Source organism: Mobula birostris, chromosome 26 (genome assembly GCF_030028105.1).
Source record: "Mobula birostris isolate sMobBir1 chromosome 26, sMobBir1.hap1, whole genome shotgun sequence".
In the NCBI taxonomy this organism is placed as follows: domain Eukaryota; kingdom Metazoa; phylum Chordata; class Chondrichthyes; order Myliobatiformes; family Myliobatidae; genus Mobula; species Mobula birostris.
The window spans coordinates 18,143,508-18,160,094 of record NC_092395.1 but is presented as its reverse complement, the minus strand read 5'-3'; the positions used below and the strand labels follow the sequence as shown (position 1 = coordinate 18,160,094).

The 16,587-nt window shown below is 39.7% G+C and overlaps 1 protein-coding gene across 1 annotated transcript in view; it reads right to left on the bottom strand.

Annotated features, from left to right (window-relative positions):
* The window catches only part of adamtsl5 (ADAMTS like 5), a 139,538-nt gene that overhangs the window by 37,262 nt on the left and 85,689 nt on the right, over positions 1-16,587 (bottom strand). Inside the window, exons 4-7 of the mRNA XM_072244513.1 lie at positions 15,541-15,601; positions 12,560-12,668; positions 9,747-9,874; positions 231-354 (exon numbers count right to left, since the gene is read on the bottom strand). Of these exons, the coding sequence (XP_072100614.1) occupies positions 231-354; positions 9,747-9,874; positions 12,560-12,668; positions 15,541-15,601 (422 nt within the window). The remainder of the gene's footprint in view (positions 1-230; positions 355-9,746; positions 9,875-12,559; positions 12,669-15,540; positions 15,602-16,587) is intronic.

Here is a 16,587-nt window from a genome sequence, read left to right as displayed (position 1 = left end):
TCCTCAATAATGATACAACTGTCTGCCTCTCTGCTCTCTGAGGATGTGCATCTCCAGCAGTTTTTTCTGTTTTTGCCAAGCTCGGAGGCATGGCCACTACTACTCTCCTGCCTCTTGAGCTACTGCGCACTGCTCTTGCTATTGCGGGCTGCTGGCGCGGACAGGAATTCTGATTCATGGTTTAGTCAAGGCACAAGGCATTCACCCATCGAGAATGTCAGGGCAATCACCAGAAGAGGGGAATGCTGATTGGTAGACTCTCCGGACCAGGGCACATGAGTTGTTCCGTCCACCGCACACCCCGCAGACATCCATTCTGACATCCGAGCCGAGGATACTGTCACAGCCTACTTTCTGAAAAGCACAAGAGAGGGGTAAAATAGACAAGGAAACACATTGGATGATTCAGCTCAGCAATTCTGTGTGTTTGCCATCAGCTGACAGTGAAAAATTCTCATTTAAACTCTCGAGCTGCTGAGGAGGGAATTGTACACATCTCAGTTACTCACAAGGGCTTGTTCCACATTTAAAAAATTTATTTATTGATATACATCATGGAGTAGGCCCTCCCTACTCTTCAAGCCACGCTGCACAGCAATCCTTTGATTTACTCCTAAACACAGGACAATTTACAATGACCAATTAATCTACCAACCAGTACATCTTTGGACAGTGGAAGGAAACTGGAGCACCCGGAGGAAACACATGAGGTCACGGGGAGAACAAACAAACTTATAATAGGCAGCAGCGGGAATGGATCCCAGGTTGCTGGTACTGTACAGCATTGGGCTAACCATTGTGTATTGTACAGCATTGGGCTAACCACTCTGTACTGTACAGCACTGGGCTAACCACTCTGTATTTACGGCAGTGGGCTAACCATTGTGTACTGTACAGCACTGGGCTAACCACTGTGTATTGTACAGCATTGGGCTAACCACTGTGCTAATAGGTAGCAGCAGGAATGGAACCCAGGTCACTGGTACCGTACAGCATTGGGCTAACCACTGTGTACTGTATAGCATTGGGCTAACCACCATGTACTGTACAGCACTGGGCTAACCACTGTGTATTTACAGCATTGGGCAACCACCATGTACTGTACAGCACTGGGCTAACCACTGTGCTACCATGCCACCCTTTTGTGCAGAAAGTTAATATGCAAGACACAGCTTTCCCCTCAAACATTTCACTGTAAAGGCTGTTGTTTATCTTTCTCTCAGGACTCCACAGTGATTAAAAAGGTCAAGGCACAGACTTATAAACACAAAAGTTTCTACAGGTTCTGGAATTCTTGGGCAAAACACACAAAGTGCTGAAGGAAATCAGCTGGTCAGGCAGCTTTGATGGAAAGAAATGCACAGCTGACATTTCAGGCCAAGACTCATCAAGGCCCAAAACGTTGACTGTTCATTTCCCTCCATTGATGCTGCCTGACCTGCTGAGACAGAGGTATAGTTTAATTCCCCTTCCTTTGTATTTATAGGGTCTTCTGCAGTGAGAAATGGGTGCCCCTTTGAGTTTCTGGACACTGAAAGCATAAAGATAATCTAACCAATGGCAGAAATTGAAAAATCCACTTTAGCATCTCCCTAATGGCCCAACTGAAGTGCAATGTTCTTGCCTTGACCCAGGTCAAACAAAATATTTTCCATGCAGAGTATAACAAATGAGGATGAGTGGAGTGCTGTTGGGTATCAATTGGTAGGACTCTTCAATTAACCCATGCACTTTCAGGAAAGAACAGCCTTAATCCTGGCATGCTCAATAAATTAACAGTGCTATCTCTTGCCGTCAAGTTGTATGTTAATATACTCTCCAGGCTTATGTTTAGAGAATTGAGTGGGCAGGATGGGGCATGAGCTTTAAATCTGTATAGCACAAGGACACACACAGATGTACACTGGAAACATAGCATAACAATCCTTTAAGAGATAGTTTAGCATCAAAATATAAGGGACTTTTTCATCATGTCCAGTGGAAGACTTTTTTTTGCAGCTAATAAAATATTTCTATATGGAAATGCTAAACATTGGCAGATAAGTGCCTCACTTGAGAAGGGAGTAACAAACAGAATTTCACATCTGTTAATCTCTAATCGACTTACATTACAAAACGTAGTTCAGAGTGAAGTAGTTTGGGTTTCATAGTAATGCAAAGCTAGCACGTGCGCTAGGTTTCAAACTAATTTCTTTTTTTTTTAGTTTTATTTTTATTTGGATAAGGAATTCACAAATATCATGTACTTTTTTCACACATATAACCTTTTCCATTTTTTTATATGTATAAAACTACAATTATTTATACATTCTTAAGTACACATTGAGATGATATAAAAGGAAAATAAACATTTAAGTAGATAATTATGTACTGTGGTAAATCTAACCTATTAGGCTAAGTAATGGAATTAGTTGTCAAGAAAAATGGTAATAATAGTTTCCATATAACCCTTCTGGACCATTTCCACTGGTCCAAAATGTTGTATATAAGCCTATGTATCAACCATTGTAGGTGTTTATATCCTAATTTGTTCATGCTTGCTCCTGCCCGCAGACATAATTATCCAATCCCTATGTACTTATTTACTTAATTTTTTCATTTTTTTATCCCTTTCCCAAATCTTTCCCTTTACTTGTGTTAATTCTCTATTTTCCAAAAGAAAACAAAAAAAACAAACATTTAGACTAGGGGTGCTTACGTTAGCAATATTACTGTGTTGATGAGAAGAGCAGTATAAATCATTAGGAGAGTCATCTAAAGTCTGCTCGCATTGGGGTTACATATTCAATCCATTTATTCCAGATTTGATAAAATTTTTCTTTTCGAGTTCTCAGGGAGTAAGTCAACTTTTCCATTTTAAATATTTCCAAGATAATTTCGTACCAATCTTCTAATGTAGGTGGTATTGGATTTAGCCATTTTCTAGTGATTGATTTCTTACTTGCCGCTAAGAGGGCCTGCAGCAACTTTATATCTACCTTCTGTTCAAGAAACAATACATGCCCCAAATAGAGCGTCTCAAAGTTCAGAGGTATCTGGGACCTAAGTACCTTAACTAATGTTCTATGAATACCTTCCCAAAATAGATTTAATTTAGGGCAATCCCAAAAAATATGAAAATGATTTGCCTCCTTGGAGCCGCACCTTCTCCAACACATCACATTTGTATCTTTATATTTTTCCTGATATGGGGTCTTGAAGTATCTTATAATGTTTTTCCAACAATGTTCTCTCCAAGTCAAGGAATTAGTTGAGGACCATTGAAAGCTGCAGATTTTCTCCCAAGCCTCCTCTGAAAGTACCAACCCCGCTTCTTTCTCCCACTTCTCTTTAATATACAGTGTATTTACATTTTTAGCATGGGAGAGTGCATTATATAATCGAGAAACTGATTTACTAGGTATTGAACTGCAAGCCAAATTCAGAATCTTGAAAAATTCTAATTCTACTGTTGATAGGTCTGTATATCTACAACTCTGGTTAACATAGTTTCGTACTTGAAGGTACCTAAAAAAGTCATTATGTTCTAGGCCATGTTTGTCCTGCAGGATTTGGAAACTTTGTAATACTCTTTTATCTATAAATGAGAGGTAGGTTGTAAGACCTTTCTTTATCCATAGCTCAAATCTTTTATCTCCTCTGTTGGGAAGGAATTCGGTATCATATGCACACCATCTAAAGAGTTTTAACATGTTATTAATTCCACATGAATTAACCACCTTCTGCCATACTTTTAATGTAAGATTTATCCAAGCGTTTTTAAATTTTTCCAACTGGGCCATCAATCCTTTGTCAGCTATTGAGGCCTGAAGAGGAAAACTGTCAACTAATCCAAATTTTATTTCCTTCCATCTAGCCTTATATTCCCTATTACACCAATATAACTGAGGGGTTATCTGTGAGGCATAAAAATAATTTCTCAGGCAAGGAAGAACCATACCTCCTCCTTCCTTCCCTAACTGTAAGGTGTTATATCGAATTCTAGGTTTCTTTCCTTGCCAAATGAAGCGGGAAATCCATTTGTCCCATTCCCTGAATTGATTATCATCCACCTCCACCGGTAAAGTACGGAAAAGATACAATAACCGAGGAAGAATATTCATTTTTATAGTATTTATCCTTGAATTTAAACTTAAAAAGGGGATAAGATTCCATCTATGCATATCTGCTTTTATCTCTGAGATTAATGGCCCATAATTTACCTGTGACAGTGTTGAAAGATCCTTCGGCAGGGTTATTCCTAAATATTTTAATGATTTAGCTTCCCACTTAAGATCATATGTATCCTGCAATTTTTTGGATGGTGTATAATTTAGGGACGTAACCTGTGTTTTCTTTACATTTATTTTATAACCTGATATTTTCCCAAAGTCATCCAACAGTGTAAACAATCCTATAAATGATTTTTCTGGTTCACTCAGATAGACCAAAACATCATCTGTGAATAACGCCACTTTCTGTTCAATCCCTGCCACCTTGATACCTTTTATGATTTCGCTCTGTCTTATTAGTTGGGCAAGCGGTTCAATATATAGCGCAAAAAGGAGAGGAGAAATTGGGCATCCCTGTCTAGTGCCTCTCTCTAAGATGAAGGAGTCAGAGAGGTCCCCATTTATCTTAATTCGGGCTGTAGGGCTGTCATATAGAGTCTGAATTACTTTAATAAACTTTTCTTGAAAGCCGAATCTTCCTAACACTCTGTATAGGAATGCCCAACTAACCAAATCAAAAGCTTTCTCAGCGTCCAATCCTACTACCATTGTCTCTGTCTCGTTCTTATTAACCTGTTCTAATATGTGCAGAGTTCTCCTTATGTTGTCCTGTGTTTGTCTTTGTTGAATAAATCCAGTCTGGTCTAAGTGGATTAGGCTAGGTAAAAGCTTTTCCAATCTGCGCACTAATATAGATGAAAATAGTTTGTAATCTAAATTAAGAACACTAATTGGCCGATAATTGCCACATTCTAGTTTATCTTTACCCTCTTTAGGAATAACTGAAATAATCACTTCTCTCCAGGAAGTTGGAGTTTCTCCTCTCTGCAAGATCCAATTAAAGGTGTTAAGTAGTAATGGGGCTAACTGTGTCTTCAGGGACTTGTACCACTCTGAGGTAACCCCATCAGAACCCGGGGACTTTCCAGCCTTTAACCTAGAGATGGCCACGTTCAGTTCTTTGACAGTTACTGGTTCTAATAAACTTTCATTTTGTAAATCTGTAAGTTTAGGTAGATCTAAAAAATTCAATACACTGTCTATATAGGGCTCATTGGGGGCCCGGGGTTGGGAGTACAGCTCTCGATAATATGTTTCAAAACTCTCTTGAATTTTCCCTATTGTACTCTCCACAAGCTTTGTCTTTGGATTCTTTATTTTATGAATTGTATTGTCTGCTTGTTGTTTTCGTAATTTATATGCTAATAATCTAGCTGATTTACCTCCTACTTCATAATTCTTTTGTCTCAGGTAAAGAAAATTTCTTTGAGTTTCCAACGTATAAATATCGTCAATTTCACTTTGCAATTTCCTAATTTCCTGTTTTTGATTTGAATTACTTTTGTTGCTATCTACAACTTGAAGTTGTTTTAATTTTCCTTGAAGGTCTGCTAATTTTTGTGCATTGATTTTTTTCATGTGAGTGGTAATGGAAATAATTTTCCCTCTCAGTACAGCTTTCAATGTATCCCATAAGATCACTGGTGATGTTTCTCCCGTGTCATTAAGGTCTAGATATTCTTTGATTTCTCCCCTTAATCTGTCCATTACTTTCAGGTTATTGAGTATATGTGAGTTTAGCCTCCATAGTGTTTTCCTCATTTTCCTTTCCAGGATTAGAGACATAGAGACTGGGCTATGATCCGACAGATCAATTGTTGCAATATTACAGTTTTTTATCCTGAGTCTATCTGTATTAAAGATAAAGAAATGTCTATCCTTGAATAGGCTGAATGAGGGAAAGAGTAATATATATAATCTTTACTAGTAGGGTGTAATTCCTTCCAGACATCTATAATTCCCAACTCCTCCATCAATGAATTCACTTTCCGAGTCAGAGGTTTATTCTGAGTAACTATTCTTGAAGAATCTAATATAGGATTTAATCTAATATTAAAATCCCCTCCACAAATTACTACCCCTTGAGAACTGACCATTAGGTCAAAAATGTGTCTATAAAATGACCATTCACAACCTGGAGGAGCATAAACATTCAGCAATGTTATTTCTGTACCTTCTATTCTTCCTGTGATTTTTACGAACCGTCCTTCTTTGTCTCTAGTCTCTGAAATATGTTCATAATTAAGAGTACTTGATATTAAAGTAGCTACCCCTCTTTTGTGACTCAATTTATATGATGAATAAAATACATGCTTAAAGCCCATTCTTTTTAATTTTCCATGTTCAGATTGGCTCATATGTGTTTCCTGGAGGAAAGCTATTTGTGCCCTCTCTTTTTTCAATTTAGACATAATCTTATTTCTTTTAATTGGATTCAAAACCCCATTAACATTACAGGAAATTATTTTTACCAATTCAATTTGCATTTTTCTCTAGTAGAAAAAAAAACTCTCCTTTTCGAACCAAACAGTAAGCAATCCCTTCTCAACAGTAAACCAAGGCATATAACCACACCCTAGACATTTTTGAACGTGCAACATTTGAAAATTTTTCCTGACTTCCCATAGTGAGGCCTGAGCACCGACCCGCCTCAGTTCAGAGGGATAACCTCTATCTTCACCCTGTGTTAGAGGGCCCTCAGCAGTTTGAATAATCATAGAGAATTTTCTCCTATTTATGTCTCGACCATATTGCTATCATTCAAGTTATTCCGTCTAGTTTATTTTCAGTTACCAGTTTTCATTTTACCTTTAAGTCCGATTTACTCTTTTCAGTCATTTCTCTTAATTAATCTGTATTCTCTGTACATTCGCGTCTGAATATTTGCAGCTTTTCCTTGTAGTTTGACACTTTGGTTCGAGTGGAGCATCCTCGCCCCACTAACTGCCACGACTTCTGCCAAATCCTCTCCAGTAGCGACTCCGGTTGGGTGATAACTTTAATAGGTAGTCCCCGGTCCGCCAGGTCCAACATTGCCTCCTCCACCGTAGCGTAAGTTTTTGTCCCTTCGTCGTAAAAGACTCTCAGCCAAGCTGGATACAGGGTCTGGAATCTGATGTTTTCCTTCAGGACTCTCCGTGTTTCCGTATATTCCTTCCATCTGGCAAGAATCCCCGGTACGTAGTCGTGGTCTAAGCTGATTTTACAGTTGTTCCACATGAAACTTTTCTTTTGCCATGCCCTTTTAAGCACCTCTTCCTTCGTTCTGTAACTGAGAAATCTGAGCAGAATCGATCTGGGCTGGGCGCTTGCTGGAGGTTGTGGTACCAACGCGCAGTGAGCTCTTTCTATCTGTAGGTCTTTTGCGGCCGGTATATCAAGGTTCTCTCTAAGTAGCTTCTCCACGAAGGGAATCATCAACCCGGGTTTACCTTCAGTTCCTTCGGGAACTCCGTAAATCCTCACATTTTCCCTTCTCGAGCAGCCTTCTTGATCTATTAGTTTCCACTGGAGCTGGTCTTGCAGCTTCAGCATTTCTGCTATCACCTCCTCTGCGTTTTGTAGCTTCTCTTCAATTCCAACAATCCTCGCTTCGGCTTCAACTATCCGCGAGTTAGTTTTTACTATTTCTCCTTTAATATCTTCCAGCTGTTTGCTGTTATCTTGTCGGAACTCGCGAATCTCTCCGAGAATCAAGGACAGAGTCACCGATTCCCCCTCATTATCTCCGTCCTGGCTTACCGTGGGGGAACTAGGCCCGTTGCCTTGCTGCGTCTCTTTATGTTTATCAGCCTTCGGAGCGGACTTTTTAATCTTGTTCTTAGACATCATCCTTGCCCCTTTTATTAATATAGTTATGCAATATTAAGTATTTGTCTAAATTCGATTATGGGGCAGTTTACCTTCTTTTTTGTCGAGAGACCTTTTCCTTACGCCATCATTCCCTTGATGACCCGGAAGTCCCGGACCGGTTTCAAACTGATTTCATCTCATGCAAAGTGACTATCTCTCCGGGACATCTCACTTGGGTCTCGGGTTCATTTCTGTTTCTATAATCAGGTGGTATTCATTCACAACTTTGTGTAACAATTTACCACTGACACCACATTTCCTTCAATAAAGGTTCCCAACCTGGGGTCTACGGACCCCTTGCTTAATAGGTGTTGGTCCATAGCATAAAAAAGATTGAAAACCCCTGCCAAAAATCTAAAATATAACTTTGAAATGAAGCTTGTGGTTTTACATATTACCTATATCAGCATCTGCAATCTTCCTTCACAAAACAAAGCACTGTTTAAGCAGATATTAAGTCCTACACTTGTCCAATATTTTTGTTGTATCAGTGAATACACATTGAGTTCCACTTACAGAGGAAGTACATTGATAAGGGTGTGTTCAAAAAGGTCAATACTACACATCCTTACATCACCGTACTTCCTCTATAAGGGGAACTAGTATGAACAAATGGACAGAGTGGGCATAGGATCACCCTTGTTGCTGGCTATTGCTAACTTCTGCATGGAGGACTTTGAGAGAGGGCTCTGAGTTCATCGCCCTTACACACCATATGCCTCTTCAGATACATCAATGACACGTTCGTAGTGTGTCCTCCTGGACTCCAGGCACTCCAACAGCTCCATGAACACTTTGAACAGCATACATCCAAACATTCAATTTACAACGGAGATGGAGAAGAAGGGCTGCCTCCTGTTCCTGGACATTCTAATACGACAGAAACCATACGGTAGCCTTGGTCATGGTGTCTTTTGGAAACACACTCACATGGAATTATACCTCAACAATTATAAAACAATTCCAATACCAGTCCATGAACATGCAGAGAATGGAGGGATATAGACCTAATGTATCAGAAAGAATTAGTTTAGTTAGGCATTAAAATTTTTCCGTCCAGCACAACACTGTGAGCCGAAGGGCCTCTCCATATATTGTACTGTTTGATTGACGTTTTACATTATGATTGGAAGTCATAAGTGGGCTCCCGAAATGAACCTCCAAAAGCCCACCCCATTGTACAGGCAGGAGCTGGACCTGATACTGTTGAGTGTTTCCACGATGACATTGTGTTCAGCAACACTTCCAGACCGGCAGACTGTGGAACGAGACGTCAGCAGAAGTGATTGAGGCAGGTTCGATTTCAACATTTAAGAGAAGTTTGGATGAGTACATGTACGGGAGGTATATGGAGGGCTATGGTCCAAGTGCAGGTTGCTGGGACTAGGCAGATTAATAGTTTTGCATTAACTCAGTGGGCTGAAGGGGCTGTTTCATTGCTTAAGTGCTATAAGACTCTGAAAACAAAAGTATTGGGCATAGCAGAATAAATTGTTGCAATGTATGGAAATGTTGCGTTCTAACTCTGGCCCTAGCAACGATGCTAAATTAGGATTGTAATGGACCTCAAGGAAGGTAAGGTCCAAGCCCTATTTTTTTGAGGAAGAGTCACCATTGATAAATTAGGAACTGAACCAAGGCCTCATCACTTTGCATCTGCTCCAGTATCCAATAAGATCTTTCATCTCAGTCTCCCCTTCCTGCAGTAACCCAAATCTATTGATTTCCTTAATACCTAAAAATATAAAAAAAATTCTTCCTTGAATATGCTTAATTAAGACAGACAGCAATGCATTCTAAAGGCTGGGTTTGGTTTTTATTAATGCCTGAGATATGACTTACCATACACTGTCCACTGATGCACATATCCGATGAGTTAGGGCTGCATTTTGTCCCGTCTAGAACGAAACCAAATCTGTAGTAAAAGTTCTTCCCTTTGGCCAGGCAGTTGAGGTCACATTGGTTGGGAGCTGCTTGGAAGAAGAGGAGAGAGCAGATTCAAAGATTAAACTCCTATAAGTCTCCAAGGTCTGAGCAGAATCCTGGGCCAAATCCACGTAAAGCAATTATGAGTCGATGATTGTACTGAGTAAGAAGCTGTCATTATGTTATATAGCATTCAAAGAGTTAAAATATTTGGTCAAAGATCACTGCTGAGTGCTTTACAATCCTCCCACTAGAATAAATAGTAATTTCCTCTGACGTAGCATCTTTAACTGTGCAAAAAGACTCCATGATGCTTCACAGATGAGAAAATAATTTGATACCAAGCCAAAGAAGTCATAGGGATTATCAAATTCAAGGAGGAAAAGTAGTTAAAGAGACAAGAAGTTACTGAAGTGGATTCCTGAACTTAAAACCTTGGCAGCTGAAGACATGGCCGTTAATTTGAGTTGATTCAGCATCAGAAGAACGCCAATATCTCAGAATCCTCAAAATTCATGCACAATAGAGGCCATTCAAATTATTATGTGAGTGCCAGCTAAAACTGGATCTCATTAGTTCAAAACAACAGATTCTGCAGATGCTGGAAATCCAGAGCAACACACACACAAAATGCTGGAGGAACTCAGCAGGTCATGCAGCTTCTATGGACGGGAGTGAACAGTTGACGTTTTGGGTTGAGACCCTTCGTCAGAACTGGAAAGAAAGGGGTCAAAAGCCAGAAAAAAGAAGGGGGAGGGGAGCGGAAGCAGCCCAAGCTGGAAGGTGATAGGTGAGGCCTGGTGAGGGGGATGGTAGGTGTGTGAGGGAAGAGGGCAATGAAGTGAGAAGCTGAGAGGTGATAGATGGAAAAAGGTAAGAAATTGTTAAATTCCATGAAATGGCTTAAAATCCATTTACTTGCTCAGTTGTATATCCTGTTGAGTTTGGCTAGTAGTGTGATAAGATTTCCTCATTGATCCTTTGCTCTTCTCATGAGGTAATTGTATAAAGCAACATTGTAAATATGTCTGCAACTATTTCCTTTGCTTTGTATTTCTTAAAACATTGAAACATTTTAGAATAATGAGTTTACAATCCTGATGGACACAGTGCGCAGATCGTCCCACTGGAGAAAGATTGTTACTCCAAATGGCACAGCTGTAGTTTAAGCAAGCCTTTAGGGATGGTACATCTGCTAGTTTCTGATTTGAATATTCTGTGTTGATTTCTGCGTGGTAATTTAACCCAGATTTAGTGCATGACATTTTAGTCATGAGTTAATTTTATTTGTATGTACAGTTGCAGTTGTAATTTCATTTCATTTGAGCACTAACTTAGGTTTAAAGGGCCTCTGTGCATTGTGTTAAGTGTGCAGACAGAGGAGACCAATCAGTCCATCAAATCAGTTCTCCCATGCAGAGAGATTCGCGTTAATCTGCAAACTAAATCCATCATCCGAGCTCCATGTTGTTTGAAATCCTGGTTTAGCAAAATCTATTAACTTCAGAATTAAGATTCTCAATTGAATTGCCCCATTTCCGGCACCCATTATGCGTGGCTGTGTCTCACAATTTCCTCTTGAACTGATTTTAGTGTTGCATCTCCTTGTTCTATAAAGTTCAAAGTAAATGTTATTATCAAACTACATATATGTCACCATAGACAACCCTGAGATTCATCTTCCTGCAGGCATACTCAGAAAATATATAGAATAGTAGCTATAACAGGATCAATGAAAGATCAACCAGAGTGCAGAAGACAACAAACTGTGCAAATGTAAATATAAATAAATTGCAATAAATAATGAGAACATGAGATAATGAGGTAAAGAGTCCTTAAAGTGAGATCATTGGTTGTGGGAACATCTCAATGAGGGGGCAAGTGAGTGTAGTTATCCCCTTTTATTTGAGATGATTGAATGGTAGTACTGTAACTGTTCTTGAACCTGATGGCGTGAGTCCTGAGGTTCTTGTACCTTCTATCTGATGGCAGTGGTACAAAGAGTGCATAGCCTGGGTGGTGTGGATCTCTGAAGATCGATTCTGCTTTCCTAAAATAATGTTTCATGTAGATGTGCTTGGTGGCCGGGAAGGCTTTACCCTTTGATGTACTGGGCCAAACCCACTATCTTTTGTAGGATTTTCTATTGAAAAGCATTGGTGTTTCCATTCCAGGCTGTGACACACTCTCCACTACACATCTATAGAAGTTTGTCAAAGTTTTAGATGTCATGCCGAATCTCTCCAGATCTTTAAGGAAGTAGGGGCACCATGCTTCCTTTGCAGCTGAACCTAACTGAAAAAGTATTGTTTGTTATGTTTCAATTCCATTCCAAATCTGATAAGCCTTGAGCTATCGTGCCTTATCCTTGAATATACCAAAATGTAGAGGTTTAATTTGATAAGGTTTCCTCATAATTTATCCTTTCGAGATCTGCTAAATTCTGGTTAATCCCCATAGCATACCCTCCAAAAGCAAAGCATCACATCAAAGGATAACACAGTCATTTGAATGGGCACATCAGGATTTAGGTCCAAGTCTCTGAACTCCCATTATTCTGATAACACATATCTGCAGCCTCAGCTTATCTCACAAATGCTCAACTTCCTGCCCTGATCGAGATACAAGATAAGGTGGAGTCGTGCCAACTGAAATGGATTTTCAGCTCAGAACATGAGGATGTCAGTGATACCATCACTTTGTACCTGTGCAGAATGTTTCACGCTTACCCCCGTAGAATGGAAGCCACTGTTGAATCACCATGTTGCCCCGTATTGGCTTGTTGTTATAAAGTGAACACTGAAACTTCCGGAAATCGGTGGACCCTGGAGGGCACTCCTGTGAAAAAAATTTCCCATGTCTAAGTCAGCAATGTATAAATAACGTGGAGTTGGTTACAGAGAATAATGTTTTTAACTTGTATTTGACAGTCTGTTCATTAGCATAATGGTTTGCTTATTAGACTAGGGAACATTGATCCTTAGATAGCGCAAGAATTTAAATTCAAGGGAAGAAGTAAACTTGAAACTGGATAAAGCTGGTCTCGGAGAGTCTCCAAAAGACGAAAACCCTACCTGATTTCTTTAGGAATGAAATCTACTCTCTTGCAATGTTTGAGCAGTTTGTGAACCCAGACCCATTTGATGTTAAATAGCACTTTGAAAATGCTGAATCCTTAAGTTCAGGGGACAATTAGAATGGATAATTAAACTTGAGCAACATGCAGACCCTGTGAACAAACTGGTATTTATGGAGTACCTGTAAATGTAAGGAAACACACTTAAATTGGAGGAATTAAATAAACTCAAATAAGGAGAAATGAAGAGGTAAATATGAGGTTGGTTGATTAACTGCGGTTTAGCTATAGTGTTAAAGAGAGTTGGAACAGGAATGGTTAAGGCAAAGCATTTCTAAGATTGGTGGGAACAGTAGCCTAGCGGGTAGTGTAGCCCTCTTACTGGGCCGGCAACTTGGATTCAACTCTGCCGCTATCAGTAAATAGTTTATACATTCTCTGCATGATCGTATGGGTTTCCTATGGGTGCCTCTGTCAGTAAGGAGTTCATATGTTCTCCCCATTATCATATGAGCTTCCCATGAGTTCTCAGGTTACACCCCATGTTACAAAGACGTAGTCTGTGATTTGGTCAAATGGGTGTAATTGGGCGACCCTGGCTCATTAGGTTGGAAGAGTCTGTTATTGTTCAGTATTTCTAAATAAAAATAAAAGTAAAAAAATAAAATAAATTGTGGCCGATGATTGGACAAAGTTGTCACTGGTACATCATGACACAGTTCATTCCCAATTACTTTCCAAAATCGTTCAGTAATGTCAAACACAAACAAGAGAAAATCTGTTTCATTCAATAATGTGTAGTAACAGGTAGCCAAAGCAAGCCAACAGATAACAGAAATAATAACCATTTCAATACATTTTTGGCAAAAACCTTTTGCCTTTTTGTTTGCTAACTAATGCATAATGATCTGATACAGTTTTACATGCAGAATCATTGCTATCAACCACTTAACATTCCACCCACAGATGAAGGATTGGATACAAATAGCTGAATGCCTCGAAGTTAGCTCCTATCTCTCATTGCTATTTTAATATTGGCTACCTAATTATTAAAGGAATTTAAAATTAATCTATTCATTGAGACTGAGGACCGTATTTAATTTTTTTGAGTACATATACGAAATGCTGGTGGAACTCAGGAGGTCAGGCAGCATCTATGGAAAGGAATAAACAGTCGACGTTTTGGGCTAAGACCTTTCATCAGGACTGGAAAGGAAGGGAGAAGTGGGGGTGGTGTGGTGAAGGAGTACACACTAGAAGGTGATAGATGAAGCCAGGTGGGTGAGGGGAGGGGAGGTGAAGTGAGAAGCTGGGAGCTGATAGGTGGAAAAGGTAAAGGGCTGAAGAAGGAATCTGATAGGATGTTACCCCGGATTTTCAGCACCTGCAAAATCTCTTTTGTTTCCCTTATTTGTTGCCGTTCGCACAGTTTAACTATAGTATTGTAAGAATAGCAGTGCATTGATCAAGGTTGCAGTGTAATTTCACTCCTTTCCCATATAATCGCATTGGCAATACAATTGCTCAATGTCATTGGGTTGCTAGATCTCTATGCATGGCAGCTAAGGACCAACTTGTATAGTTTTTGGCTGTGCCATGTGGTCACTTTGTTTGTGGAAAATCTGTTTTTATGGTAGGCAGATTCAGTATTACCAATCTGCTGGTCTGAAGGGCTAAAGACCTAGAAGACAGTGGAGGGTGAACCAGGACAGAGAAAGAGGGCAATTAAACAACTAAAATGCAATAGTAATCAGCGCAGGCAGGGCAGCCTGACTGGAAGTGAACCACGGAAGGTGAAGAGACGCAGGATGATGAACCAGGTAAGAGAATGTTAGAAATGAAGAGGAATTTCTTTAGTGGTGATTCTGTGGAATTTCTTGCCAAAGGTGGCTGTGGAGGTCAGATCACTGGGTGCATTTAAGGTGGAACTTGATAGATTCTTGATTAGTTAGGGCATGAAAGGTTATGGGGAGAAGGCAGGAGAAGGGGGTTGAGAGGAAAGTGGATCAGCCATGATGAAATTGGGTAGAACCGCCTAGTTCTGCTCCTATGTCCTCTGGTGTTATGTTCTGGAGTAAATATGGGAAATTTGGAGCGAAACCAACAGGGTGAAGATCAAGCGGTTGTGAAAGGGAGAAGGCAGAGTGTGGCTAAGGCAGACTTGGAAGGAAGATGGCAGGCAGGAGGTCAAGTGGACGTGAAAGAGAAAGAGCAGAATGGCGCTGAAACAGATGTGAAAGAGTGTTGGCCTAGTGGATAGGCTACAGCAGCAGAAGACTACACCTGGTTCCACTCCAGTATCTAATAAAGGGCCGCTGGGTGTATATCTTTAATACTGCAATGGTCAGTGTGTATGGGAGGGTTGAGAGTGGATTCTTGTTAACTCTGGAAGGTATGATATGAAAATTAGAAAATACCTAATTTCTCAGGATACGCAACAATGAATGAAGAGGACAATTGAAGTGAAAGATGAAATAGAGCTGAACAAATGATAGAGGAAGAATTGAAACATGGGGATGAAATGTTTTTCAAGAATGCTTGATATGAACAGATCAATAATTAAGACAAATGAATCTGAGAGAGTCCGTTTGAAAAAACTCTTGGTGCTAAATTTATTCTGAGAAATATATTTACCTGAACGTTGCATACTCTGTATTGTCTCTGATCTCCTCGACAGTCTTCTGCATTGACATACCTGAAAATTGAAAACAAACTCATTGTGGATCTTGTCAATTCTCTGAAAGAACAGTTATAAACCTGCAACAAAGTCAAACTTCCAATTATTGGAGCAACACACACAAAATGCTGAAGGAATTCAGCAGGTCAGGCAGTATCTATGGAAGTGATAGGTAGTCAACGTTTCGGGCTGAGACCCTTCTTCAGGACTGAGGAATTTCCAGTTATTGGGTTGTCTAGTGTCAAATTCTCTCATGACAGTCTTCTCAAATAGAGGATTGATGTAAAGTGGCACAAATAAAACTAGTTTGCTTTTACATGACACATTTAATGATACTTCACTAGAGTACCATCAAATAAATTTTGACAGTGATCCATGTAATATATTAGAAAAGAGGACTGACCATTTGGTCAATGAGTTTTTTTAAAAAAAGTGTCTTAAAGGAAAAGAGATAGTCATAGTCATAGTCATACTTTATTGATCCCAGGAGAAATTGGTTTTCGTTACAGTTGCATCATAAATAATTAAATAGTAGTAAAACCATACATAATTAAATAGTAATATGTAAATTATGCCAGGAAATAAGTCCAGGACCAGCCTATTGGCTCAGGGTGTCTGACCCTCCAAGGGAGGAGTTGTAAAGTTTGATGGCCACAGGCAGGAATGACTTCCTATGACGCTCAGTGTTGCATCTCGGTTGAATGAGTCTCTGGCTGAATGTACTCCTGTGCCCAACCAGTACATTATGTAGTGGATGGGAGACATTGTCCAAGACGGCATGTGACTTGGACAGATCCTCTTTTCAGACACCACTGTCAGAGAGTCCAGTTCCATCCCCACAACATCACTGGCCTTAGGAATGAGTTTGTTAGGGAGATCGCCAAGTTTTCAGAGACTTCCAGAGTTTAATGCTTTGGCAGCTGAAGAAAAGGCAGCAGGCAATGGAATAAAGAAAGTCAAGAATGCGGAGGAGGCCAGAATTGGAGTAATGCCAAGTTCTTGAA